Here is a 27,160-nt window from a genome sequence, read left to right on the forward strand (position 1 = left end):
ACCCACCCCTGCCTCTGAATGGCCTTGCCCCAGCACTAGCCCATTTAGAGGGTAGAAGGAAAGGGCTCTCCACAAACCCCCAAGCATCTCCAAGCGTCCTGATTCTCAAGGCCACATGGTCCCCGCAGACTCAACACTGCACTCTTCTCTCTTGGGTCCCTCCCGGTAGTGACAGGGGTCATTACCGGGGAAGGCAAGTACCACTCAGAAAGGCCCAGCCAGCAGAGTAAACCCGAAGAGGGCTGATGATGAAGCACTGAGGGGACAGCGTTTCCGCCCTGCTAGCTGCCTGAAGGCCCTGTTAGCCTCAGTTGACTCTTCTCCAGGGGAAGACCCACAGCTCGGGGAGCGGGGCAGTGGGGGTGGGGACCCGGGCGTGAAGGGAGGAGGCTGAAGGAGTCGGGAGGGTGGTTGAGAAAGAAAGATGGGGTGGGGATAGTGCCCGAGGACACCAGGGAGAACCGGGGGAGGAGGAAAAACTGATGTCACCTGGCCCTGTCCAGGGTGGGATGGAAGGTCCTCACCCCGCAGTCACACTTCAGGTCCCCTTTCCATGAGTGGGCAAGTGTCGGGGCCCCAGAGTGAGTAACAGCAGCCTCTTCACCCCGTGACCGACTTTCAGCCCCGAGCTGGAGGAGGATCCAAGGCTCTATCTAGGTTACCCCAGCAGGTCACCCCACCTCTGCGGCACACGGCAGTTTTCCCCCTGCCTGGCAACCCTAGCAGGAAGGAAAGCCCAACTTCAGAGCCCAGTGAGGGCTGCCACTCTCTGAGTCTTCATTTCTGACTCCATATTTGTCTTTGACTCTGTGTCCAGAAGAGCCTTCCCGGAGGGGAGGAATGCATTTCTCTTTCCACTTCACCCACCTCCCATCCCTCTCCTCATCATTCGCCAGGAAAATCAGGGAGACCAAGCTGGCATGGGGGGGTGGGTCCTTCACCTACATCTTATTCCTTGTTTTTTATTTTCTTCTTCCTCTTCAATTCCATCCACTGAGAGATGGAAGCGGGTAGAAGACCGGGGGCTGGGAAAAGGGAGGAAGCCAGAATTCACCGAGTGCTCCGCTAGCTGCTCTGCTGTGAAGAGTTTAGGTCTTCTGTTCTCAGGGGGCCCTGTGTGCGGTGGGCGTTCCTACTTCTCTTTGATAGACGAGGTTCAGCGACTGGTTCAGGTTGCACAGTTAGGACTGGGCTGGCAGGGGGAGGAGCGTGGGGCGGGATCAGGCGGTTTGGAGCCCAGGTGCCCGACTGCCTGGAAGTCCCTTGGCTGTGATTCAGGTACCTGAGAATTTGGCAGCTCCCCGGGGTCTTTCACTCAGGCCGCAACAGCCGGAAATCTCATCTGAGCTGCGGGATTTCCCCCACTTGGATAGGAATTCCCAGAGTTGGAAATTCCAGGGCCCTGAGGGAGAGCTAATTAAGTTCAGGTTCCTTTCTTGGGGGAGGGGCATTTTCAGTGGGGCTTTGTTTTATGTAGGGTCTCCTGAGCCCCAGCAGTCCAAGGGGTGAGGGGCAGGGATCATAAGCCCTGTGGAGAAAGAACTTCAGGGAGCCACGTCTCACCCCCAAGGAGAGGCCAGTGAAGAATTAATTCCCAGAAAGAGGCCATATTTCTTTTCTAAGCACACTTTATTTCTCGCCACTGACCAGTAGGGCGGTTACAGACACGACTCCCCTGGGGAGCAGAGGTTCAGTGATGTAGCGACAAGTCAGTCACCAAATCAGCATTATTTAGGCAACCTGATCAGATAAATACATTTTAAAAACATAAGCAAAAGGAGGCACAGAGACCAGGAGGCAGGGTGGGAACGACCTACAGTTCAGCTCCGTTTTCACAGAAAACACATCTGAGCCAAGGCAGCCCCTACATTGGATCTCCCAGGACACCTTGACCTCCTGAATAAATACATTCATTAGTAAATAAATAAATAATAAATAAATAATAAATAATCACAAGTGCAAACATAAATAGAGGGAGCTGGCCCTGTTGGGGTGTGGCTGGGCTCCCCATCTCAGGGAAGTCTGGAAACATTGGAAGAAAGGGAGGCCTGAAGTCCACTCATGTCAAGTTCTGGGTGAGATCTTCTCAAGGAATGTTCTGAAGTGTTCCAGTCAGAACCCAAGGTCCCCTGGCCCCCACATTCTGGGTGTCCCAGGTTGCATCCAGGAATCCAAACGCAAGGACCCCAGTGAGTTCCAGAAGACCCAGTTCCAATTCTTGGTGGTGGTCAGTGCCCCATTGTCCAGGCCATACTTCCCTGCATCCCTGATTTCTAAGTGTTGTTGTTGTTTAAAGTTTTAAGCTTGGAGCCCAGCCCTGAGTCCCTAATTCTCTTTCTAAACCAGAAGGGGATGAGCGGGTCTGAAGGAGTAAATAATAAAGTAATTGAGGTGGGATAGGATGGATGTCCTGCTCCCTCACAGGGCAATGATCCCAAAGTAGACCTGCCCAGACTCAGCAAAGTCCAGATAGTCGGGCAGGTTGATCTCAGCACTGAGTCGATCACCCTTCTCCAGCTGGAAGACCCCTCCCTGGTAGATGGGCTCATACCAGGGCTTGGCCTCAGCCCCCTCTGGCGTCTCCCTCTGGCAAGGGCTCTTGATGGCAGAGAGGAGGTTGACCTTGGTCGGGTAGGAGACAGCGATGCGGCTGATGGTGTGGGTGAGGAACAAGTGGGTGGAAGGGCAGCCTTGGCCCCTGAAGAGGACCTGGGAGTAGATGAGGTACAGCCCGTCCGTTGGCACCACCAGCTGGTTGTCTTCCAGCTTCACGCTGTTGGCCAGGAGGGTGTTGGCATATGTGTTCAGCCACCGGAGCTGCCCCTGAGTACTGAGGTTGGCTGGAGGGAGGGAGAAAAAGAGGGAGGGGTGAGTCATTGTGACCCTGTCAGTTCCACTCTCCACATCCTGGCCCTCAAGTTCTGCCCACCCCACCCCCCACATCCGGTTCCTGTCCCCTCTGTCTGTCTTCCTACATCCCATCTGGCCATGAGGCTCTGAGTATCCCCTTCAAGTTCTAAGTATCCTCCACCCTCCCCTTGAGCTCAGTGAGTCCTTCTCACCCTGTCTCCAAGGTCTGTCTACCCTCAGCCTGGCTTCAGCAGCCAAATCCTACCCCTCCCCATCCCATCTGCTTCTTCGTCCCCCAGACACATCCTCAGAACACTTACCTACAACATGGGCTACGGGCTTGTTACTTGAGGTTTTAGAAGATGATCCTGAAGAGGAAAGAGAAAAGAAGAAGGTGAGAGACCCTTAAGCTTCCCAGAAAATATCCCACTACTCTGACCTCCTTTCCTCCTCCCCCCAAACCCAAACTCTAAATTTCCCCTACTGCTTCCATCCCAGGACCAACCCCTACGCCCACCCAAGCCCAGAATTAGGAGAGAGGTTTTGGAGACACTTACTGAGTGTCTGAGCCAGAGGGCTGATGATGGAGTAGCCAGTTGGGAACTGTTGGGAGAAGAAGGAGGATTAGTATCAAAGCAAGTCACCCCTGAAGGAGAAACAGCCGGCTGCTTCTCTAGCTTGTACTCTCTGCACTGATGCGTCTCGTTTTCTCTCCCCATTCATCCATAATCCATTTAACAGCTCATTCATTGAGTTCCTGCCGTGTGCCAGACACGCTTAGCTTCATCTTTCCTATCTCTCTTTCATACCTGCTGTATCTCCTTCTGTCTCACCATCTTTATCCAGATGACTTGTTTTCTTCCCCATCTTTCTACCCATACCCCTTATCTGTCTACACATCTCTCTTTATATCTGAATCCCTGCTTACTCATTCATTCATTCGACAAATATTTAGAGAGCGTCGCCCATGTGCCAGGCACCCTATTTCTCCATCCTTCCTTCTCTTCCCGCATCTCTCTCCACGTCTCCTTCTGCCTCCCCATCTTTCTCCACTGTTTTCCTCCCCAAGCCTCCCCATCAGCACACCTCTTTCCCCCACCCCATATCTCGCCCCATTTCTCTCTGGGTGAGAGAACGAGCCGAGGCTGGCCAGGGACTCACCTCTTCCCTCTGGGGGCCGATTACCCCGAAGTGCAGCAGGCAGAAGAGCGTGGTGCCTCCTGCGACCAGGAAGAAGGAGAAGAGGCTGAGACACAAGCACCTTCCGGAACCCTGGGAGCCCCCTGCCGTCTTGGAGAGCGCCTCCTCTGCCAGCTCCACATCCCGGATCATGCTTTCAGTGCTCATGGCGTCTTCTTCTGAAGGGCTCAAGTCCAGCTGGGAGACGGTAGAGCCCTGTGGCAGGATGTGTTAGAGGGAGCAAGTCGTCTGGCTGCCTGTCGGGGTGGGGGTGTGTGGTCTGGGAGGTTATTTCCAGGGGGCTCTGGAGTTGCTTGTCTGTCTCCTGGCTGGTCCCCTGGTGTCCTCGCTCTGGGAGCTTCTGCTGGCTGGGTGTGCAAACAGCTGCATTTATACGCTCTGGGGTGAGAGGAGGGCGGGGAAAGGCTCTCATTCAACCAGCGGAAAACTTCCTTGGTGGAGAAACCCGTGAGCTCATCTGGAGGAAGCGGTAGCGGGTCCTACACCTTCTGTCTCGGTTTCTTCTCCATCACGGGGGCGGGGGTTTGGAAAGTTGGGGACACCCAGGCATCAAGGATACTTCCTACCCTACCCACCCGGATTCTGAGGGGGGCTCCCTGGGCCAGTTACTGCTGTAGATGTAGGACCCTGGAGGCTGGACCCCATTTCCCCGTGCCCCCCAGTTCCCGTTGTTTCCATTTCTTTGGGGGATGAGTTCTGTGGCCTATTTCCTTCTGATTTCCAGACCGGACTCAGGTAGTGGTAGAACTAGAAATGGGAGGGGCTTCAGAAAGCTGAGTCCTTAATGGAGAGAAAACTTGGGGGAAGCTGTGCTGGGTCCCGAGATGTGTGTTTCGGTCCCTGGGGGCAAAAGGAGCTGGAGGAAGGGAAGCTTGAGGCTCTGCAAGGGCTGGGGGAGGATGGCAGGGACAAGCCTGGGACAGCCCCAGAGGAGTGAAAGCGACGCTGGGAATTCACGAACCCCACCACCGCAGGCCTTCTCCTTTCACTCTGACCCGGGACTCAGCAAAACTCTGGTGCTGGTTTCAGTCTTGACTTCCAAGGGCATGTGATGCCCCAATTTTTGCACGAAGACCCCACCCTTCAGAGTCCCTGTGTGTGGCCATGTATCTGCAAAGAACTCCCTGCTCCCTCCAGTTTCCTGGAGACAGCCCTGGCCCTCAGAGCCCCTGCACGTGACCGCGTCTCCCGAAACGTCCCCTGTGTTCTCCAGTCCCCCAGCCTTGGAGGCTCTCCCACTCCTCGGGGCCCTGGCATGGCCACGCCTTCCGGGGGCCTCATGCTGCTCCTCCACAGTCCCAAACAAACACCCTTCAGTGTGGTCACTGCTCCTCAGAAGCCTCCTGTCACCCCCATTCCTCAGGGGTTCCCTGACCTCCACTCCTCCAGACTTTGGACCTGCATCTTTCCTTTGTCTTCTCAGCTTATCCTCTGGTCTCCTCCCACCCCTGCGAGGCCACCACATTTCACCAGAGCCCCTTAGGCCTCTCTGTACGCCCACAGCTCCTGTCCCTCTGATTCCTGTCCTCCCTCCATTCCTTAGAGACATCTGGGGAATTCTCCCCTCCCAGACAGACAGATACAGGCAGACAGCATTTCAGAGAAAAGAGGTTTATTGGGCTCCATCAAGGGTCAGACGTCTCCTCGTGGGGTGTCCAGTCAGGCAATGGCTGGCTCTTAGGAGCCTTTCACTTCCTTCCAGAGCCCCTTGGTCCCTCAGACCCACTCTTTTTCTCTCTTGCTAGGTCATCCTTGTGCCCACGCCCTCTCACTCTCCGTCTCTTGGGTGTATTATCTCTTTCTTCTGCCGTCCCCCTTCTCTCCATCCTCCATAAATAAATAATTTAAAATTTTTTCCCTTCATAAATAACCCCCCTCCCTGCCCCCAGTCATCCACTCAAGCTCCCTCATGTGTCAGCTCCCCTTCCATGTCCAGGGCAAGGCCCCCTAGACGGGCAGGGCAGACGAAGGGCTCTGGGTGGGCATTTCCAGGCAGGCTTGAAGTCCTCAGCCGAGCATCCGGGGTGGTTCAGGAAGGTGTGGTCCCCTGGGGTGCCTAGAGTTCCTTCTTTGGAAGCTCCAGGTGCCGAGAACGGGGGAAGACTTGAGACTGATGGAATGGCCAAAAGAGAGGTGTGGTGACCCCTGAAGTGGTCAGAATGGAGGCAAAATGGGGAGAAGGCCTTGAAACCAAATTTTTTCTTTCTGGATTTTTCTATAGAGCGAAGGCTCCGAAGAAGACGCTACTGGGGCTGAGGAGCAGGTGGGAGATGCCATCTGTGTGAGTGGATAGCTGGTCTCCCCGGGTGAGCAGGAACACAGCCCCCTGGTACACCGAGCGCACCCAAGGTCCCTGTGGCCCTGGGCACACGGACTTCTGAGCGCTGAGGAGAGGCACGTGGAATGGGTACTGGGAGGAGAAGAGCTGGACCTCGTGGGCCAGGTAGAGAGGGGTGGGGGTGGCCTTGGGGAAGCAGCCTTCCCCAGAGAAGACCACCTGGGAGTAGACGAAGTAGAGGCCACTGGTGGGGACCAGGAGGGAATTGTTGCTCAGAGAGAAGCCGTGGCGGAGGAAGGCGCGATCCGTGTTCGCTCTCCAGCGCAGTGAGTCCTGGGTGCTGGGGTCTCCTAGGGAAAGCCAGGAGGGATGGCGGTCAAGGACCTGGGGGTCAGAGGTCTCAATCCCTGAGGAAGCAGGTGCTGGACTGAGTTCCTGGGGGATGGTTGGGAGAACAGAAGGGAGTGGGAGTGGGGGTGAGCTGGAGGGGATGCTTGGGTCCCTGAAGGGGGACGGGAGGAGGGCTGGGGGCTACATGTCTAGGAGGGCAGGTGAATGTTTACCAACAAGGTGAGCAGCAGGTTTGAAGGTGCCTCGGGTGAAGTGATTCGGGGGGTGCTGATGGGCAGGCTGTGCAGTTGAGGGTGGGAGGCCAACACCAGAGAGCCCCTAGGGGAGGACAGAGTCAGAGAGGTCCTCAGGCCCAAGGTCAGGCTGGGCTGCCCACACAGTCCCCATTGCCCTGCTGCCTCACCTGGGCCTCGGGCGGCAGGGCCAGCAGCAGTCCCAGAAGGAGGAGGAGTAGGGGGGTGCTGCACACCCTCAGGAGGTAGAGACGTCCAGGTGGTGTCATGGGGAGAACCTGCAGGGAGAGAGACAGTGAGCGGGGCGGGGCACGATGCGGAAGACGGGCCTCCTGCCCGTGGAGACAGCCACCCTGAGAGACGGGGCGACAGACAGAGAAGGGGACAAGATGCAGTCAGGGAAACCCCAGGTGAGCAGGGGGAGAGAGAGAGACGAACAGAGATGAGAAGGGAACAGAGAGGGAGCAGACTGTGTGACACAGACAGAGAGAAAGAGATTGACAGATAAAGAGTCAGAGAGAGGGGAACAAACCAAAACCAAACCCACCAAGGCCCAGGCCCAGGCCCAAGCAGGAGGTGCAGGAGGGGCTGAAGCCCAGTCGGAGGGACTGAACACCCCGGGGGAAGGAGTCCACCGCCGGGGAAGCCCAAGGAGATGGGGTGGGAGAGTCTCACCTGCTGTGCGGGGCCCCTTGGCCGGGACGCCTGGGTCCCTTTATAGAGGAAGCGGCAGTGGCAGCGTGGCAGGCGGCGGGCGGGTTCTAGGCCGGGGCTGGGGCCCGGGGAAGCCCCCAGGGCTTAGAAGATGCTGCTGTTTCAGTCGAAGGCAGGAAAGGCTGAGGCCTAGGAGAGAACCGCAGGCTGGGGGCTCAGACGACTGAGTTCTGGGAAAGGGAGTGGGGTCAGGGGAACCGTGGGCTGGGAGGGCCAGGGAGCGGGGGTCAGGCTTAGGAGTTCCAGAGAAGGGACAGTAAATTCAGAGGACGAGGAGAAGGGGAGCAGCTGGGGCGTGGGCTGGAGGCCCGGTTCCCTGAAGAGCGATTATGTATAACACCTCTGCACCCTTGGCTGGTTACAGGCTTCTCTCTGTGCACATTTCCTCCTCTTGTGCCCCTGTCCTTGTCCCAGAGACTCAAGTCACACTTGTCCCAGTGTGTGTATTTTCCAGTTTGCCTGGAAGGTTTCATATCAAAAGTTCCATTATATACCCTCTTGCCTGGTACATCCTGGGTTATGCCTGTTGTCCTGGTAGAAATATTCATGGACCCCCTTTTACTCTCAAAAGTGTTCTGGTTTGGAAGATTCAGCTCACGATGAGCCATGAACTCATGTATGATGAGGTCTTGTCTCACTGCTGAAGGATGCCCTCCACCTCATCCCAACCTCAGGTGGGCTCCACAGATCAGATTTATATAACCCCAAACAAACACATTCCAGGATCAAGGAATGTGGCAATTGCTAAAGTTCTCTACAGGGGATGCTTCAGAATTCCACACAGGTGGAGCTTAAGGGTGGTGACCTAGGGCGGAGTGGGGACAGCAAAGGGACTTGTCTTGCAGCTGCACTTGTAAAGCCAATACACTGTTGTAAAATCATTAAGGATTTCCCCCTTCTATTGATGCAGAACTCAGGTACAGTGAGGTGCACTTCTCCTAAGTGGATAGGCTGATGAACTTTTCCATCTGTTTATAGCCATGTAGCCACCATCCAGTTCAACATAGTTTTAGGTCCCCAGAGGGTTCTCTTGTGCCCCCTCCCAGTTCATACCTTCCAAAGATAACCAACCACTTTCTGACCTCTACAACTATAGATTAGTTCTTCCAGCTTTTGAGCCTCATACACATGAAATCACACAGACTCTACTCATCTGTGTTTGGCTTCTTTCTCTTGACGTTATGTTTGTGAGATTCATGTATATTGTTGTGTGTATCAGTGATTTTTATTTCATTGTGATGTGATGTTGTGTGAATATACTCTAATTTACTTATCTATTTTTCTGTTAATGGGCATTTGGTTCGTTTCTAGTTTTTGGCTAGTATGAAAAATGTTGATATGAATGTTCTTGAACATGAGGGAGTTTTCACTTAGCTTGCAGGTTGCAGGTTAAAAAAAAAAAAGCAAGGTTTCTAAAGATGATTTTAGTCACATTTCATGAGATTGAGAAAATAACAATTGGCCCCTCAAATATTATTATTCCTCTTACTAGCTTGTTATGCTTTCATTTGGAGGTTTTTGGAGGGGCTGGGGCTGAGGATGGTGGTGATGGAAACTAAAGCCCTCCCTCTGTTGCACTGGGCAGAAAGTTCCTGAGGTGTCTTGGTGTCCTGTGGCACATAAGTGATATTCAGGGTGTGCATCAGCTAGTTCTGTTTTCCTCCCCGCTACTTGAGGCCCTGCAACTTTGCCTTTCATGCCTTCTTAGTCTAACCTATTACTTCTGTTCATTCCATCTCTTTGGGTTTTTTTGGCTGTGCCTCGTGGCTTGCAGGATCTTAGTTTCCTGACCAGGGATTGAACCCGGGCCACGGCAATGAAAGTGCGGTGTCCTAACCACTGGACCACCAGGGAATTCCTTCATTCCATCTCTTTAGCTTCCTATTTCACAAACATTTACTGAGCGTCCTGACCTCTGGGAGCTCAAAGACTAGTGTGGGTTCCGTGACAGTGGGCTTATGGCAGCCCACAGTAAAGACATCAGACTTGGCCTGGGGGAGAGGTGATTCAGGCATTAGTATCAAGGCAAAGATGGTGAAGGGCATTCCTGATATAGGGAATAGAAGGTGCAAAGACTGGAGGTAAAAGAGAGTATGAAGTGCACTAACCTGTGCAAGTGAGTATACATAAAAGGAACAGAGATGAGGCTTGGGAGGTAAGCTGAGACCACATCCTGAGGGGTTTAAAACCAAGAAAAGAGGTTTGGATTTCATTGTAATTGTGATGGGGAGCTACCAAAAGTTTTGAGTGAGAGAGGGACCCACCCAGATTGGTATATTTAAAACATGAGTCTGGATGCTACATGAAGAATGAATTGAGAAATGGGAGCTGGGGTCTGCAGGGGAAACCAGAAGTGTGGAGAACAGTTGGGGGGGGGTTGCAACAACTCAGCAAGGAGGTGACAAGAGCCTGCATTTAACATTTTTTTTTTTTTTTTTTGCTGTACGCGGGCCTCTCACTGTTGTGGCCTCTCCCGTTGCGGAGCACAGGCTCCAGACGCGCAGGCTCAGCGGCCATGGCTCACGGGCCCAGCCACTCCGCGCCGGACCGGGGCACGAACACGTGTCCCCTGCATTGGCAGGCGGACTCTTAACCACTGCGCCACCAGGGAAGCCCAAGAGCCTGCATTTAAATCGAGGCAGTAGCAGGAGAACGAAGAGGAGGAGAGAGTTTCTAGGCAAAATCTACAGGTCTTGGTGGCTGACCAGACGTGATGGCGGAAGAAGGGTAGCCACAGATGCCTCTTTTAAATACCTTGGTCTCTATCTTGGCTTCATCTTGTTTCTTTTAACCTCACTGTGTCTTGTGTCACTGTTGGCCTACCTCTTGGTCCCTGCTCCTTTCCTTTCCTCTGTGTCCCTCATTCTCTGGAGTCCCTTTTTCTTCCTGCTGTCTCTTTCTGCCTCTCCAATGGTAGGAGCCCATGGACTAGGAGAACTCGGCTATATTAAAATGTAAAATGGTGCTGCAATTAACAGTGAGAAAAAGAGAGAAACGGAGAAACTTCGGTCAGAGAGAGAGACTGGGGCATTGAAGAAAAAAAAGGGGAAGGTGAGGACAAGTGATGGGGGGACATGAGAGACAGAGAGGAATGAAGGGTGAGAATTGGGTCGAAGCTCCGTGTCACAGGCATTTGCGATGTGCTGAAGGATGCTCCTTGAGATGGGCCAATCTTGGTTTCAATCTCAGTTTTGGAGGTTGTGTGAAATTCAGTTTCTTTCTTGAGGAGGCCAGCAGTTGGTTTGGGGCTTTCCCTGAGTGGGAGGGGTGATGACTGGAGTCTTGTGCTCCAAACCGAGGGATATACAGTTTCTACAGTGGTGTCTGTGGAGAAACTAGTGAAATCTCTGAGCCCTCCAGATAAGGCTGAAATGACAATAGTCTCAAACTTGAACCTAGCCTCAAAACCTGAAGTGGGATTACATATCAACTTTGATCCTAACCCATATTTAACCTCAACCCAAATCACAACTCAAACTCAACCCTAACCTCAAATCTAAACATCTCAATAAATGAACCCCCAAATAAACTTATCCTCTAAACTAACCCAGCCCTGTTTCTAGAGCTAATCTTGGAACTAACTCATCCCCATTCTTAACCCTATAGTTAAACCTGACTCTAAATGTAAGTTCAACTTGAACCACAAACCTAAAGTTGAGCTTTATCCTGCTTTTCCCCATTATTCATCCATGCCTCCATTTAACAAGTCTTTATTGGGAGCTTACTATGTGCTGGGCACTGTTCCAGGCAGTAGGGATAGACAGACAAGGTACCTGCACTTGTGGAGCTTCCACTCTAGTGAGGCAAGGCAGAAAAGAAACACACTGAAGAAGGCGGCAGTTAGTAGGGCTATGAGGAAATAAGACAGGGCCATGTGGTAAGAGTGGCAGGGAACTACTTTAGACACAGTGGTCAGGAAAGTCCTTTCTGAGTAAATGGCATTTTAAGCTGAGACCCAAATGACAAGAGTGGCCAAGTGAAGGTCTGGGGGAGAATCATTCCACGTAAAGGGAACAGCTACTGCGAAGGCCGGAAGGTGGAAATGAGCTGGGGGTTTTGAGGAACAGAAAGGAGGCCAGTGTGGCTGGAGCAGAGAGGGTGGGAGAGAGGTGGGAGATGAGGTCAGGGAGCAGGGGCAGGGGCCCGATCATGCAGGGACCTGCAAGGACGAGTAAAGCACCTGAATTTTACTCAACCATGGGAAGCTCTGGAGGGTGTCAGGGTGTGCACATGTTGCGTGGGTGTGGGGGGAGGAGGGAGGGAGGTCTGAGGTAGAGGTGATTGGATTTACTTTTTTTTTTTTTTTTTTTTGCGTACGTGGGCCTCTCACTGTTGTGGCCTCTCCCATTGCGGAACAACAGGCTCCAGACGCGCAGGCTCAGCGGCCATGGCTCACAGGCGCAGCTGCTCCGCGGCATGTGGGATCTTCCCGGACCAGGGCACGAACCCGTGTCCCCTGCATTGGCAGGCGGACTCTCAACCACTGCGCCACCAGGGAAGCCCGGATTTACATTTTTAAAAGATCATTGTGGCTCCTGTGTTTAGACTAGACTGTAGTGGGTAACATTGCAAGCAGAGACACCAGTTAGGAGGCAACTGCAGTAATCCTGGGGAGAAGATGGTGGCCACCATGAAGATGGAGAGAAGTAGACAAATTTGGGATATATTGGGATATATTTCATGGGTAGAATTGACAGGACCAGATGATGGATTGGATGGATGGTGGTGGGGTAGAAGACGGGGAGACTGGGAGAGAAGCAGGATTCTGATGGGATGGGAGAACCAGAAGTTCAATTTTGGATTTAAGTTTAAACCTATTGGACAGACATCCAAGTCTTGGATAATATTCAAGCCTTGCCCAGAAATGTCACTTGGCAGTCGTATATATGAGTCTAGATTTCAGAGGCAATGTGAGAACTAGAGAGTCAACAATGGGAACTGTTGGCACGAAGAAAGCCATGGAATTGGAAGAGATACCTTACCTTACGCATCCCCCTAAGATGCCTTCAAAGTGTTTTCCCTCAGGATAAATGCAGCGTAGCTCCCATCCTAAATTCCAGAAGCAGCAGCCTCTTGCTTCCGGAAGCAAAATCCTCCAGACTTAGTTTCCTTCTGAACTCTCATTGGGATTTAACCTCCCTGGATCCGATTCCCTACCCAACAAAGGATGTTTCTACCAATCCATTTCACAGTATTCTATGGAACTCCTCAAATCCTCTATTTCACTTTTGAAAGCAACTTCCTCTGGTACTTTGAAACCTGGCTTTTCCCTAATAATGTCCCTTCTGTCTTTGGTGAAGGCTGCTCTTTCTTCCACACCCATCACTAGGAGCAGGGGGGGCAGAAGAGAGGCCACTGTTCTCCTCTCCCCTCTGCATCATTGATAACCTCCTCCTCTCTCGAAGTCCATGCCTTTTGCATTTTCCACGTTCTTCTGGTCTTCACAGCACAATCTTCTCCACCAACATCTCTACCATGTGCTTAACAACTTGTATATCTAGATAAGTTTTTCTTCATCTCTCATTCCCTTCCTGATATTCTATCAAGAAAATCTTGAAAAACTTGATTTGGGTAAACTCAATGGTCTCATTCTTGGGTCTTTCTCCTAGGCTGCCAAGCATTGCAGGAGAGTCATGTCCTCATAAGAGGCCTACGACTAATCCTGACCATCTAACCTCAGAAAGCCCTCAGTGATCCCTAATCTTTGTTGATTCCCTTGTTCTTCTCCTGCAGGTGATGTTCTAAATCTCCACGCCTCCTCCCCTCTTTACTCTCAGTTGGTGATGCTATCATCTTTTTATTGAACTTAAGGCCATCCAAGGTGGATCTCTTTACTGCTTTCTTTTCCCTTCACTTTGTTTCCTTTTTCCTTTCTTCTTGATTCAGAGGACTCTTTCTCCCGTCCAAGGCTGATTCTTTGTACTCTCTCCCACTTGCCCATGTTTACCATACTCTTTCCCGCCTTTCTTTTGTCTTCAGTGTCTTTCTCTTTTCATGCGCCTTCATTTTACATACTCAACTTTATTTCTTGAAAATAAAAAGCCTTCCCTGGACTTTCTCCCTTAAATGTCCATCCACCTCTCACCCTCCTTTTCTGTGTGATGTCTCAAGAGACTAGCCCCCTAACTAACCACTTTTTCGGGAACTGGTAAAATTTTCCTCACTGTAGAATTCGTGGGTTGAGCTAGAGATGATACTGTTACCTTCAGTATTCACCATTCTATGCCTTTGTACTAACCACCTCCTTTTCCTCACCTCCCACTCATTCCTTAACCTACGTAAAGCGATTTCTGTGCCTCTGGTAAGTGGAAACTGTTTTCTCAAAATCTGTAATCATCTAGCTCCTGAACCCAAAGGATCTTTTGAACTCTCACCTACTAGACTTCTTTGAAGCACCAGATGTGGCCGCCCAGTCTCTGCTTGGCATACCTCTCCCTTGCCCTACTTCTCTGACTGCTCCCCCAACTTCTCTCCTTTATTGGTTCCTCTTCCTTTGATCATCCTCAAGCCTCTTCTGGTCACCCTCTTTCGGGGATCCTGTCCATTCAGAGGCTCCACCTCTACTGGAAAAGGAATGATGCCCAAACCTATGCCTCCAGCAGCCCCAACTTTTCTGTCGGGCTCCAGACCTGCTCACTGGAAATCTCCACCCGAGTGTCATGCTAACACCTCAAACTCCGCAGGACTTTCTTGAGTACTTTATTACTCTAAGCAGGTGCACCTCCTGTCATCACGTGTAGTTGGTCCTTGTCTGTATGTTGTTTCGTTAGACTGCAAGCCCTATGAGGGCAGTGACTTTATATCATTTATATCCATTGCCTAGCAGAGCACCCTGCTTCTTTCAGGTGCTTAATAAAAATTTGATTGTATGTCTGAAATTAACTCATTTTCCCCTTAGCCACACACCTCCTTGGTTTAGGGTATCATCGTCTTTCCTATGCCCTTGGCTCAAAACTGGGAGTCATCTAAGACTCCTCTTCCCTCACTCCCACCATCCAATCAGTTGGCATGACCTAACGACTTATCCCTGTCAGTTTATAAAATCTGTTCCTTCCTTTAACGCCACTTGGAGTTATTGGGACCTAAGTAGGAAGTACACAAGTTTTGGAGTAAAATGCGTTTGATGCTAATTCCACTACTTTGAGCTGTGTGACCTCAAACAAGCTATGGTACACTTGTGAGCCTCAGTTTCCGCATCTGTATAATGGAGGACAGTTGCTGGCAGGATTCTGACATTAGGAAAAGGGCTTGACACGGTTAACACACAGTATGCGGCCCCCCGAATGGCAGTTACTTTTATTCCTTGTCTGTACACCTGCAGCACTGCCCTGTACTCCCTCTTCTTCACAGCTGTCGCAGTGCCACTGCCCACAGATAAGGTCCAAATCCCTTACCTGGACATTCTGTGTCCTTTCTTCAGCACATGCTCCCTCACACCTGTGCTTCATCTACCTCAGGACACTTGTCTTTCCTGTTTTCTGACTCCTGGCCTCTGCTCAAGCTGTTTCACTCCTCTCTGGGGCCCTTCCACTCCCCCTCCCACAGAAATGCTACCCGTTCGTCAAATGCCTTCTCCTCCCTCAGAGACCCCCGGGTGCTTTCAGCCGGAATCCACCTCCCCTTCCCCTTTTTGCACATCCACTGTACCTTACTCGTTTTTACTCAGCATGCCTTGAATCAGTTGATTAGGTATGGGCCTGCCTCCCCTATCGGATGGCAAACTTGAAACAGTTTGCATTTATCTTTGGGCTATTTGATGCTCAGCTGAACTGCACTGAAGAGAGTCCCTCCCAGACCCTTCTCCTAACTTAATCCAAACCGGCCCCAACCCGATCCCCCAACTGACCCTCTTCAATCTCACCGGTCTCATTCCCAATCCCATTTCTCTAACTGAACCCCAACGCATCCTCCTCTGAGAAGTGATTCCTCTTTCCAGGTCTAGAGAGCGAGATATGCACACTCCTACCTCCCCAGTGTTTCATGGTAGGCACTGAGTCACCCCTTGGGGATCCCTGGTTCCTCCTCCCCACCCCCACCATGGAGGACAGGATGCCTGCCGCCTGGCCCCAGGGGGTCAGAGGAAGCCAGGGCCTCTAGGGTTCAGTATTTTTATCAGCCTAGGAAATTAGAGACACAGAAGCGGAAACCGTGTGGTCAGAGAAAGTGAACAGCCCTCATCTCAGGGGAACCCCCAACAGGGCTGGGGGCCAGACACCAGGGAGAGACGTTGAGAAGAGGGAGGTCTGGGGGGCCAGGTATCAGGGCTTGTTTTGCTTTAGTTTTATGTGACTCTTGGCAGAAGGGCAAATGATGTGCTCAAAAACCAGACAAAAGTCTGCTGGATGAAGGAACAAATTTGGACACCAAAGTTTTCTGTTGCTTACCTCTCAACCCCCAGCTTAGGGGTCCTAACCCCAACCCCGCCTCCACTCCCAACCTGAGCTCTTTGCATGCCACTTCCGAAATCTCTGGCCTGTGAGAGGAACCGGACGCCTGGGTTGCTCACAGCTCGCAGTCTCTTCTCTGAATCACAGCAGCTTCCTCTCACAGGATCTTTCTCACCAGCCCTTCCTCCTCCTGCCCCCTGAACATCCGCCTGGTCCCTCGGAGACCTGGGGCCTCTTGGCTCTCTGTCTTCTTCAAGGGTCTCACACCCGCCCCATGTTTCCATGCTTCCAGAAGCTTCCCCTCCCTGTCACCTCTTGCCCTCCACTTCCACTCCTGGGATTCTCCTGTGTAGACCGGCATTCCATTCCAAACCTGAAAAATAAGTTCTGATTCATGATTCTCTGATGCAGACAACATGCAGACTGTGCACGTGCCAGCGCATGCCTGTACTCTCCTTAGTCCTGCCCTTTCTCTTTGCTGAGTTCCTGCTGTGTCCTGCTGGTGACGTGGGGTCTGGTGCTGTCTGCAAACTCCCTACCCCAGTTCCCGGGAGCTGAAGTGGGGACTGAGTATGAACAGTGGAAGGGAGGGTGTCCTCCACCCCACGCCCTGCGAATCCTGGACCCTCTCCCTCTACCCTCCAGGCCCTTTCCTCAACCTCAGGAAAAGGGGATGTTTATCTGGAAGGCCAAGACTGGGCTGCCCAGAGATGAAGCCCAGGTTTGGGATGGGGGCAGAAGCTCGATGGAGGGAGCAGAGAATCGGGGCCCTAGAGGATGAGAGACGGGACTGAGAAGCTAGAGGCGAGGGATGGCCTCAGGGCTGGATCCCTGGTTGCCCAAGAACAGACAACCCAGGTTACATAATTTGGCCCTTTCCGCCTCCTTCCCCTGCTCCTAATTTTAGCAACCGAAATTCCACTGCCCCATAGGGCTCTTCCTCCATCCTTTCTGCTTCTATCCCCCAACCTCCCACAGCCTCCTTATGGTCCCCCAGCTCCAGCTGCCCCCAATTCACATCATTCAGTGACTCAGCAGAGGGAAAGCCCTGTGTTGGGGGAAGGGGGTGTTAAGTGGGGAGGAGGATGTGGTTCTGGCTGGGGAGGGTAGGGAAACTGGTTTTGTTCCCCTTTTCGCCTCTGTTCACATCTATTTCTCCAACCGCTGACTGAAGAGTGGAGAGGAGCCCAGTGTAGGGAGTGGAGAGACTGGAGGGCAAGCTGGGCCTTCTTAGGGCCGCCCTGGTGGGCGGGTGGGCAGGCAAGCAGGGGGCTCCTAGTCTCCAGCTGAGGGCACGAGTTAGGGTGTGCGTGCATGGTGCAGGTGTGCAGGAGCTGTGGGTTTGGGCAGGTGGAGTGAGAAAGGAGATGTTATGGGTGATGAAAACCACAGTGATGGACAAAGGCAGAGGAGACACTGGGAGTGAGATGTGGAACCAGGTCTTATTAGGAAATGGCAGAGTCAAGGAGCAGTGGTGGTGGCCCGCATCCCCCCACCCCTGCTCATTACAAGTTCTGCTCCCGCCCCACATCCTCTGCCGTTCAGCACCGGTCTCCTGACCTTACCCTTCTTACTTCCCTGCACTTCCTGCAGTTTCTTGCTCTTTCCCTGGGGTCACTTGAGGGCCTCCGCATGGCGATTCAGGGCCTGAGAAAGGGCTGTCACAGCTCCCATCACTCGGCCCAGCTCCCAGGTCTCAATCTGGCTTCGGAATCGTTGCAGGAAGCGGTCGGGGTGCCAGCGGACCTGCTGGACCCTCAAGTACCTCCTCAGGGCCCCCTGCTCCTCCAAGGGAGGGCCCCTGGCCACCAGGGCTGCAGCCATGGCTTCTGGGTCTCCTCCGCCAGGGCAGGGCCAGGGCACATCACCGAAGCGCCAGAGTCTGCCCCTCCCCGCTCCTCTGGGGTGCTCTGCCCTGGGCCCGGCCCTGGCTGGCTCCAGCACTCGATCCCCGGGAGCCTCCGGTGCCCTCCTGGCTCGGCTCTCACGCAGTTCTTCCTCCTTGGCCCGGGCTCGCTCTTGGAAGAGCCGCTGCTCCTCCTGCTGCTGCCGCCAGCTCTGACCCGAGCCCTCAGCCCGTGGGGGTCGGCAGGCTCCCTCTGCCTCGCGCTGCTGCTGGCGCTTCTGGGCATGTTCCCGGGCCATGCGATCTGACCAGGCTGAGAAGGACTCGGGTTCCTGGGTCTCATGGGAAGCATCATCTGTTTGGGAGGGTGGGAGGTGGTGGTCGCAGGGAGGCCATGAGAAGGTGACAGGCAAGAGAGGTGGGGCAGCACAGAAGAAGGGACCATAGGAAGCCAGTGGGAGCATTCGTGGAGTGGGTGTAGGAAAAGCAGCCAGTGAGGAAGAAGGGCGGCTGTGGATGGAAATGGATTCTTACCTTCAAACCTCCCGATGACCTCCTGCCACTCGTCCTCCAGCTCTCCCTGCAGCTTCTGGCTCCATTCCCGCTCCTTAGAGGCCTCATCTTCTTCCTCCTCCTCGGCAGAATCCCAGGGGGGTCCCCAGCCCAGAATTTGCCCTGGGGTCTCCCCATCCTTATTCTTTATTCCCATGGCAGAGGGACAGCGACTCAGCAGTGGCAGGAAGAAATCCGTGTAGGCTGTTTGTGGGAGAGCAGTGAGCAAAAGTTAGCTGGAACTCTCACTCCTTGGTAGGGCCGCCATCTTGAATCCTACAGGTTACTTACTCTCTTGGTCTTATTTTTTTATTTTTATTTTTTTTTAAAGGGCTTCAAATGCTTGGCTTGCTTATTTATTTATTTATTTATTTATTTATTTATTTACTTATTTAATTTTGGCTGGGTTGGGTCTTCATTTCTGTGCGAGGGCTTTCTCTAGTTGTGGCAAGCGGGGGCCACTCTTCATTGCGGTGCACGGGCCTCTCACTATCGCGGCCTCTCTTGTTGCAGAGCACAGGCTCCAGACGCGCAGGCTCAGTAGCTGTGGCTCACAGGCCCAGTTGCTCCACGGCACGTGGGATCTTCCCAGACCAGGGCTCGAACCCGTGTCCCCTGCATTGGCAGGCAGATTCTCAACCACTGCGCCACCAGGGAAGCCCACTCTCTTGGTCTTAGAGCAATGGAAGGGTTGCCCACATAGATGCTTTCTGGGTGCTAGGAAATCACCATCACTGACAAATATTTACTGATACTTAACCACATGCGTGGTAAGTGTGGTAGTTTAAAATATACCGACCTGCGTCTTCACAAACTAATTTAGTGTCCTGGGAGCTCTACTATGTCAATGACATTTTCTGGTCTGCCTCCAGCCACCTAGGGTGATGTCAAAACACTTTGACTATATATTCCATTTTTGGCTTGAAAATATTGTCACTTTATGCCTCTCATTGTGTTTCTCACCCAAAACTATGTTCTCCAGACTGGGAAAATACCTGCACACCCTGATTTGTACCATTCTAAATATACAAATACTTAATACTTTTCTTTATATCACTTTTCAATAAGCTGCATAAGATAAATATTTTCAGGGGCATTTCTCTCAGCCAGCCTTAGCCAGGGGATGCTGGGAGGGGGACGGAGAGGTAGAGAGTCCAGCCCAGTAATGAATTTGAGCCATAGAAATGTTCCCAGCAGCAGAGCAAACTCTTTCCAAATGACTGCTGACCTAGGGCAGGGGAACGGGGCTGAGATAGAGGGTTCCACTCAGGGCCTGGCTGACAGGAGGCTGGGGGAAAATAGGAGAGGGACTGACATTCCTGAGCTCCCCTCTTCCTGAGCCCTGACCTCAACGCATCAGCTGAGTGCCATGCTGCTCTCCTCACTGCCCACCCGGCACCCTACGCCTGGCCAGCCTGCCACCTGCCATGGTCGCCAACCACCTCTGCACTCTCAGGACAGAGGAAGATGAGTGAGGCACCCTCCCTTCCTGTGGACCTAGTTTCTCTCCCTACGGCAGGAAGAAGTGGGCCGGCAGTCTTTAGATCTTTATTCAGTGGTGCTAGAACATACTGGCTACCTGGCAAAAGGATGAGAGAGAGGAAGGGTTGTCCTGTCACTGCCAGGAAAGCAGAAGATAGAAGGGTCCAGCCTTGGCTGGCCAAGGTCCACTGCCCCCACCCATCTCCTGGCACACCTGAGCGTCACCCAACCCAAACCACATCAAAAGGAGGGGTGGGGGTGCTTCTCTTTAGTACTGACGTGACCTGTCACAAGCCCTCCCAACTTGTCCCTCCCAGCAAGTACCTGGTCTTGTCTTTCAACGGCTTATATCCCACCAGGGCTCACAGCAGGTGTGAGGGTGGAAGGTTTTTAAATTCACAGGTTTTAAGGGGTAAGGCCTCCAACTATAAAACATCATGAGTAAAATCTGGTACAGAATATTAAATAGCCACTAAAAATTATGTTTGTGTGTGGAAAAGGCTGGCTGCAAAACTGTACATAGGATCCAATCACAGCTCTGTGAAAAAGAGACCAAACCCCATGCTTGAAAAACGTAGACTGGATGGAAATACGTAAACATTCTAGTCTCTGGGTGGTAGACTATGGGTGGCTTTCCTTCAACCTTAGCTGATATTTTAATGTGAAAGGGACATAATTAATGTGAAATTTTCTTTTCTTTTTAAAGACTAAAGAATAAAGTTAATCACTGTTAACAGTTTGCTGTGGTCCCTTCTAGTCTTCTCTTGGTTTATATAAACACATAACGCACAATTTCTTTTCAGTTATGCGACCATACTACTATATATTGTTTGGCAACTTGCTTTTTTCATTTTAACACCTCATTTATATATTTTCCACAGGAGTATACACAGTCTACCTCATTCTTTTTTATGACTGTGTAGTGTTCCACTGTGTGCATGAAACAAATCTTCACACCCCCAACAGAAAGACTTTGCTTCCAAAAATGATCAGTCTTATGGATGTGTCTTTGTGGACTCCTTACAGTACTTCTGTGGGGTAGATTCTCAGAAGTGGAATTTCTGAGTCAAACGACATGTGCAATTTTGCCAAACTGCTTTCAAAAAGTTTGTGTCATCAAGAATATACGAGCGCCTGATGAGGTTACAGCTTTATCACTTTCAGGAATCCTTTTCTATATGTGACAAAGAATATTATTCAATTACTCTTGAAATGAACTAGATAATTACAAAGTTAAAAAAAAAAAGAATATATGAGTGCCTGTGCTGTCCTTTACCAAAGCTGAATATCCCCAACCCTTTAAATTTTGCCCATCTGATAGATTAAAAAAATGACTTTATTAATGAAAAATTTCATATTCATATTCTTTGTCTACTTTCCCCTGGAAATTATATGTGTAGATATGAGAGCTCTTTATATAGTATAGATACCAACCCTTTGTGTCTGTGTCACATATATTGTAGATATTTTCTCCCATCTGTCTTTTCAAAATTGTACTGTAGTTAAATCTGTATCAATATTTTCATTTTACAGCTTTTGACTTTATTTCATTCTTAGGAAGGTTTTTCTCCACTCCAAGATTATGCCCTTGTGTGTTTTCCTACTATATTTCTAGAAATATAAAAAAAAGAAAAAAGTACAAAGTATAGTATGATAAGCAACCCTATTCCTACCACAAGGTATGTTAATATATTTTCATTTTGCAACATCCTTTAAAAAAAAAATCATAGATAAAGCTAAAGTTTTCTTTGATACTGTCTTCCAAGTTTTATTCCCCCCAGGGAAAACCCTCCCATGCATTTCCTGTCACATATAGGTGTTTAATCTGCTATAATTTACTTTTAAGTCAGGTGTAAGGTAAGACTATGTTTCTCCAGAGAAGACAAATGGTCCAGTATCGTTTATTAAATAGTTCACCACCACCCCCTCCAGTGATTTGAAACACCAACTTTACCACCAATTTAGCAGTATAGATCAACTTTTCCCTTATGTTCTTTAATTAACATGTTGTACTTTTATATTGGGAAAAATAAATGTGAAAAAAAAAGCTTTGTGGAGTAAAAATGCACTTCTTCTTAGTGATGGAAGCACTGCTCTTCTCCTCCGCATAATGAGACATGATTTCTACATTAATGAGATGTTCATACTAATTGGTACAAAACACTTTTTTAAAATGCCAGAGCAGAAGTTTATATTAAGTGACGACTGAGACACAGGAAGAAAAGGTAACAGTGGGCGGGGTGGTTGGAAAGGGCTTCCAGGAGGAGGTGGGGACTTACACTGGGCTGTGAAGGGAGAATAATCTAGCAAGGTGGAAAACTTAGTAGGGCGGACAGGAAGGCGACAGGCAAGAGGCAGATAAAAGAACAAGCATGTTTGTTGAAAACATGCTTGGGGTCACTGAAGACAGAGTCACGAAGCAGGAGTCTCGGGTTTGTGGGCTCGCTGTGGGATGTAAGGTTGGAAAGCAAAGAGAACATAAACCGGACAGCTCAGTCATCTGCAAAGCAGGGCCACAGCCTACTTCTACTGAGCAGATCAAAGTGGGTAAAGGATAGGAAATGTCTAATACTGTGCTGGCACAGGTGCAGTGAATGTTACATTAAAAAAAAAAAGAAAACAAACACACAAGCTGGCTTTGGACTTATTCTTTTTGCAAAGACTGTGAGAAAACGACCCCGTTTCTCAATGTTCACTCATTCTTGCTGTATATAGAGAATGGCTATTGTTGGACTAAGGTGTGTTTATACAGGGGTCTCTGACAGCTAAGACCACCTCCCCATGAGGTGTTACCAAAAGCCTCAAAGGTAGTGGCCATTCACTGGCATCTCACTAGGTGTGACAACCCAGCCCAGACAATTCAGCGTGAACTGGCACATCCCTTGAACATGGAAACTGAAGGGAACCTACCCTCCCCCAGGAGACTCTGGGTCATTTCATCTGTTCAAAGGAAATATCTGCATTTTAAGGCAGAGTGGTCTCTAGAGACAGGCCTTTCTACCAAGGAGTTAGAGGGCCACCTGGTGGTAGGGCTGGCAGGGGACCAGGAGGAAGGAAGGCCTGAGAGGGCTTGGGAGTGACCTCAGTGTAGGTGAGATTTCAGCAAGGTCCTGAACCTTCTAGGCCCTGCTTTCCTCATCTGTAAATGGAACCATAATGTCATTCTCACATGCTTCTTAGAATTCAGTACAATGAAGGAAGCACCTACCATACTGTAAGAGACATTTCTGTTACTTAAAAAGCCTTAATTGAATAATACAAGAATAAAAATAACAACACTTATCATCCAGTGAGGACCAAAACTGCCAAATGCTTGCCTCACTTACTCGCCACAACCTCCATTTTAGAGAAGCAAATTAGGTTCATAGAGGCTAAGCTGCATGTCCCTGTCACACAGCCTGTAAGTGGCAGAGCTGGAGCTTGGACGGGGTCTGAAGTTGGCCTCAGGGCACTCTGCTCTGTTGCCATGTACAATGTCCACTGTCGAGTTAGGTGCCTGCGCTTTGTAAACCTCCTCTCTTTGTTCTCAGTTTAAAATAAAAAAAATCTGAACAGGGCAGCCTATCTCACTTATGTTAGGGGAATTAAAGAAAAGGGGATTTTTGACTATATGGGGGAGGTTTCGGGGATGTGGGTGAGGTTCCTGTATATTCGTGGGGAGCTGGGGGATGATAAGAGCAATCAAACTGAGCTCAGGTTGTTCATCCCAACCTAAAGGTTTTCATCTAATGTTCTTACTATAGAAGGAAAATCTCTAAAAGGGGAAAGGGGTTTCACCTGTTAATTTACTAGGAGGGCTGTACCTCTGCAGAGCTGCCTCTGCTGCCACTAATGTATCAACAAGTCCCCATCTGAAACCCTCAATATCAAAGGCTTTCCAGAATGCAGATATTTTGGGGATTTGATAGAGTTGATCTGAAAGTATACATATAGTTGGCCCTCCATATCCTCAGGTTCCGCATCCGCAGAATCAACCAACCATAGACCTAAAATATTCAGGAAAAAAAAGTTCCAAAAAGCAAAACTTAAATTTGCTGCTTGCCTGCAGCTATTTACATAGCATTTACATTGTATTAGGTATTTTAAGTAATCTAGAGATGACTTAGAGTATACAGGAAGATGGTTTGTAGGCTATACGCAAATACCACGTCATCTTATAAAACGGACTTGAGCATCTGTGGATTTTGGTCTCTTGGGAGGGGGATCCTTGAACCAATCCCTCTCGGATACCAAGGGACAACTGTACACTGTATATTATGTAGCCCGGGAGAGACTGGGTAGCCCCAGTAACCAAACACGTGAATGTTTCTGCAGTGAAACATATGAATACTGACATCAGTAGGATAAAAACATCATAAATAGCCTAGCTTTAGTTTATGTTAGGTTTTGTTACCAAATGAGTTTGGTGGCAGACTGATGAAAAATGTTTGGTTCTCAGAGTGTTTCTGAGTTTCAGAACTGTGGGTGAAAGAGTATGGGTCTGTTGATAACCACAGGAACAATGGCCAGTATCTAGAGTGTTTATCATGTGCCAAGTGCTCTAATTATGTACTGTGTCAGCTGATTCTCAAAACATATGTCACAGCATGGGTGCTTTGAACACAGGCATTATTACTGTATGATTCTATAAAGTATCACACAGGTTAGAGCATAGGCAGTCTAGTTAGGCTGCCTAGGATACAACCCTTGCTCTTAATAGCTGTGTGACTTTGGCAAAGTACTTAAACTTCTCTGTGCTGTTCCCTCATCTGAGAAATGGGGGATGATGTTAGTACTTATACCTTCATAGGGTAGTTGTGAGGATTAAATGAGTTGCTTTGTGAGAAGTGTCTGGCACACAGCAATGGTTGCTGTTATTTAATTTTGCAGATGGGGGCTTCCCTGGTGGCGCAGTGGTTGAGAGTCTGCCTGCCGATGCAGGGGACATGGGTTCGTGCCCTGGTCTGGGAAGATCCCACATGCCGCGGAGCGGCTGGGCCCGTGAGCCATGGCCACTGAGCCTGCCCGTCCGGAGCCTGTGCTCTGCAACGGGAGAGGCCACAACAGTGAGAGGCCCGCGTACCGCAAAAAGAAATAAAATAAAATAAAATGAAATATAATTTTGCAGATGGGCAAATGAAGCATCAGGCCAGTTTAGAAACTTGCCAAGAATACACAGCTATTAAGTGTGGAGCTGGGATTTGAACCCAGGCAATGTAACTGCAGAGAGTACCCTCTATCCTGCTTTTCACACTACACGCAAACAACCAGTCAAGAGACAAAGTAGCTACTAATCTAGAGAGATGTGTAATTTAAATACTAGTTGCTGTTTGGGGAATGCTGGGCTCTTCAGACAATGGTAGCTCAGTAATGTAAAGGCACAAATGACAGCCACAAGCCAACTTGGTCAACTATTTCCCTAAGTCCCATGACCAAATAACTAGCTTATTTTTCAACCATTGGCCTTCATCTCACACCCCACCAGCTGCTCATGACCTTGTTCCCCACGAAGCAGACTCACCATCAGGGCCCTGGCGGGCAGCAGCATGCAGCGCTGTGTCCCCGTGGCGGTCCTGGTGGGCAGGGTCAGCCCCAAGCCGAAGAAGCAGGCACAGGGCAGGGGCATCGTGGCGGGCGCAGGCCCGGTGCAGTGGTGGAGGCTGCCCAGCATCTACATCAAGGCCTGGGTGTCGCTGGAGGAGGGCTTGGGCCCGGACCAGCCGTCCTGCAGACAAATAACGACGGAAGCGACGCTCTCGGCGTTGGCGTCGGGAAGTGGAGGCCATGGAACTCTTGGGCTGAGGAAGAAGGATAAACAGGCAGCAGTCAGGACCCCAGCCTTGGATGGTCCCTCCCCCTCCATCTCTGATATTCCCTCTGTTTCTCCCTTTGGTTCCCCATTTCTTCTTACATTTTCAGCAAGAGATGAGGCCAGTCCTAACCCTCATCCCTTTTCCAGGTGATAGGTTTGAAAACAATTTTGAGGGGAGCTGGGGTCACATTTTTTTTTTTAATGTGAAATTTGAGAAAAGGATAAATGATTACTTAGAGGCTCATTAGTCCAGGTAAATTTTTAATAAAGGACTTTGTTATATAATAAAGACAGAGAGTGATGGGGGAAATTTTTATCAATAGAAACCTGAATTTTAAAAAGTCACAATTTCAAATAATGATCTAGAAATTGAATATAATGTACCCGGCAGACAGATGTAGAGGCTTCTCCCTCTGGGACTTGGGGGGAGGGGTTACTCATCAGACCTGCCCCCCGCCCCCTAAGTACCCCCGGAGCAGTAGGCCCGAAGCCTGTGTTTAAGACGCTCCGAGGAAGGGAGGCGGGAAGGGCGGAGACACTCTAGACTGACGGAAATGGCGCAAGCCGAGACGCAGGTTAAGGACGGAAATGAACTGAGGCGCGTTACCGGATGCCGTTCCTCCCCGAGGGGACGGGAGGTGTTTCCTTGGCCTTAGCCTCCGGGGGGAAACTAGGGAACTTAAGATAAAGGGTCCGTCTGAAACCGGAAGACTGGACGACAGGCGAGGAAAAGGAAGAGCAAGGGCTCTTTGGAGGTTTAACCCCGCTTCCCCCTACTGGGAGGAGAGAGGAGATGGTTCAGTGATAGGCGAAAAAATGAGAAGAGAGAGAAAACAGGGGAGATAAAGACAGGATAAAAATCACAATGAAAATGAAAAATCAAAACCACAGTGAGACCAAGAAAGGGACAGATCATAAAAGAGAAAAACACAGGAAGCAAAAGACAAGGAAAACAACCGCAGGACAAAGCACGTGAAGTGAATGGAGAAATTTGGAATTGGGAAAGGTGTAGAAAAAGGAGATGGAAATGGGAGGGAGAAAAAGGAAAAGAAGTTGGAAGAATTCAGAGAAGCCCAGCACACTCTATTCCCAACACACCACGCATGATAATTTCCTTACCTCCTCACCCCATTCTCAATCCCTCTATGCCTCCTTCTCTCTCAAATACTCCTCTCTTCTCGGCCCCTGCCCCCATTCCTAGACCTTCCGACTGGCAAAGCCCTGCACCTGCTGTGAAGTTAGCAGGCAGCTTTGGACCTGGTCTTTGCTGCCCCCAGGCGGTTCTTCTGGGTACTGCCAGAGTGAGAGGTGGGAGAGGAGGACCAGCCATCAATGGGAGGATCAGTTTGGGGGAGACACCCGGTGCAGGAGGCTGAGCGAAAAGGGGAGCACTAAGACCCAGGGGTAGTGGAAGGCTGCAGCAAACAGCTGGAGGAGGAGGAGGAGGAGGAGGAGGAGGCGGTGTGGGGGGAGGGG

The 27,160-nt window shown here is 50.5% G+C and overlaps 3 protein-coding genes across 5 annotated transcripts; all 3 read right to left on the bottom strand.

The window, feature by feature from the left end:
* Nucleotides 1–1,618: 1,618 nt before the first annotated feature.
* TNF (tumor necrosis factor) lies at nucleotides 1,619–4,394 on the bottom strand. The gene is made up of 4 exons (XM_004286610.1): nucleotides 4,012–4,394; nucleotides 3,408–3,453; nucleotides 3,171–3,218; nucleotides 1,619–2,840 (listed from the first exon to the last, which is right to left on the bottom strand). The coding sequence occupies exons 1-4, from the start codon at nucleotides 4,195–4,197 to the stop codon at nucleotides 2,419–2,421; spliced, it is 702 nt and encodes a 233-aa protein (XP_004286658.1). The 5' UTR covers nucleotides 4,198–4,394; the 3' UTR covers nucleotides 1,619–2,418.
* A 1,250-nt stretch (nucleotides 4,395–5,644) lies between these two features.
* LTA (lymphotoxin alpha) lies at nucleotides 5,645–10,082 on the bottom strand. Its single transcript, XM_004286611.4, has 4 exons — nucleotides 7,588–10,082; nucleotides 7,083–7,190; nucleotides 6,892–6,997; nucleotides 5,645–6,678 (listed from the first exon to the last, which is right to left on the bottom strand). The coding sequence occupies exons 2-4, from the start codon at nucleotides 7,179–7,181 to the stop codon at nucleotides 6,266–6,268; spliced, it is 618 nt and encodes a 205-aa protein (XP_004286659.1). The 5' UTR covers nucleotides 7,182–7,190; nucleotides 7,588–10,082; the 3' UTR covers nucleotides 5,645–6,265.
* Nucleotides 10,083–17,436: 7,354 nt separating this feature from the next.
* NFKBIL1 (NFKB inhibitor like 1) lies at nucleotides 17,437–26,937 on the bottom strand. 3 transcript variants are annotated; one of them, XM_033417908.2, is made up of 4 exons: nucleotides 26,804–26,937; nucleotides 25,394–25,670; nucleotides 18,394–18,615; nucleotides 17,437–18,214 (listed from the first exon to the last, which is right to left on the bottom strand). In XM_033417908.2, the coding sequence occupies exons 2-4, from the start codon at nucleotides 25,656–25,658 to the stop codon at nucleotides 17,628–17,630; spliced, it is 1,074 nt and encodes a 357-aa protein (XP_033273799.1). In that variant the 5' UTR covers nucleotides 25,659–25,670; nucleotides 26,804–26,937; the 3' UTR covers nucleotides 17,437–17,627. The 3 variants fall into 3 exon arrangements, with proteins under 3 accessions (XP_033273799.1, XP_004286660.1, XP_049571670.1); XM_004286612.1 differs by lacking the exon at nucleotides 26,804–26,937 and adding an exon at nucleotides 26,069–26,275; XM_049715713.1 differs by lacking the exon at nucleotides 26,804–26,937 and adding an exon at nucleotides 25,784–26,007.
* Nucleotides 26,938–27,160: the final 223 nt, after the last annotated feature.

The sequence above is a fragment of the Orcinus orca genome, chromosome 10 (genome assembly GCF_937001465.1).
Source record: "Orcinus orca chromosome 10, mOrcOrc1.1, whole genome shotgun sequence".
Lineage (NCBI taxonomy): Eukaryota > Metazoa > Chordata > Mammalia > Artiodactyla > Delphinidae > Orcinus > Orcinus orca.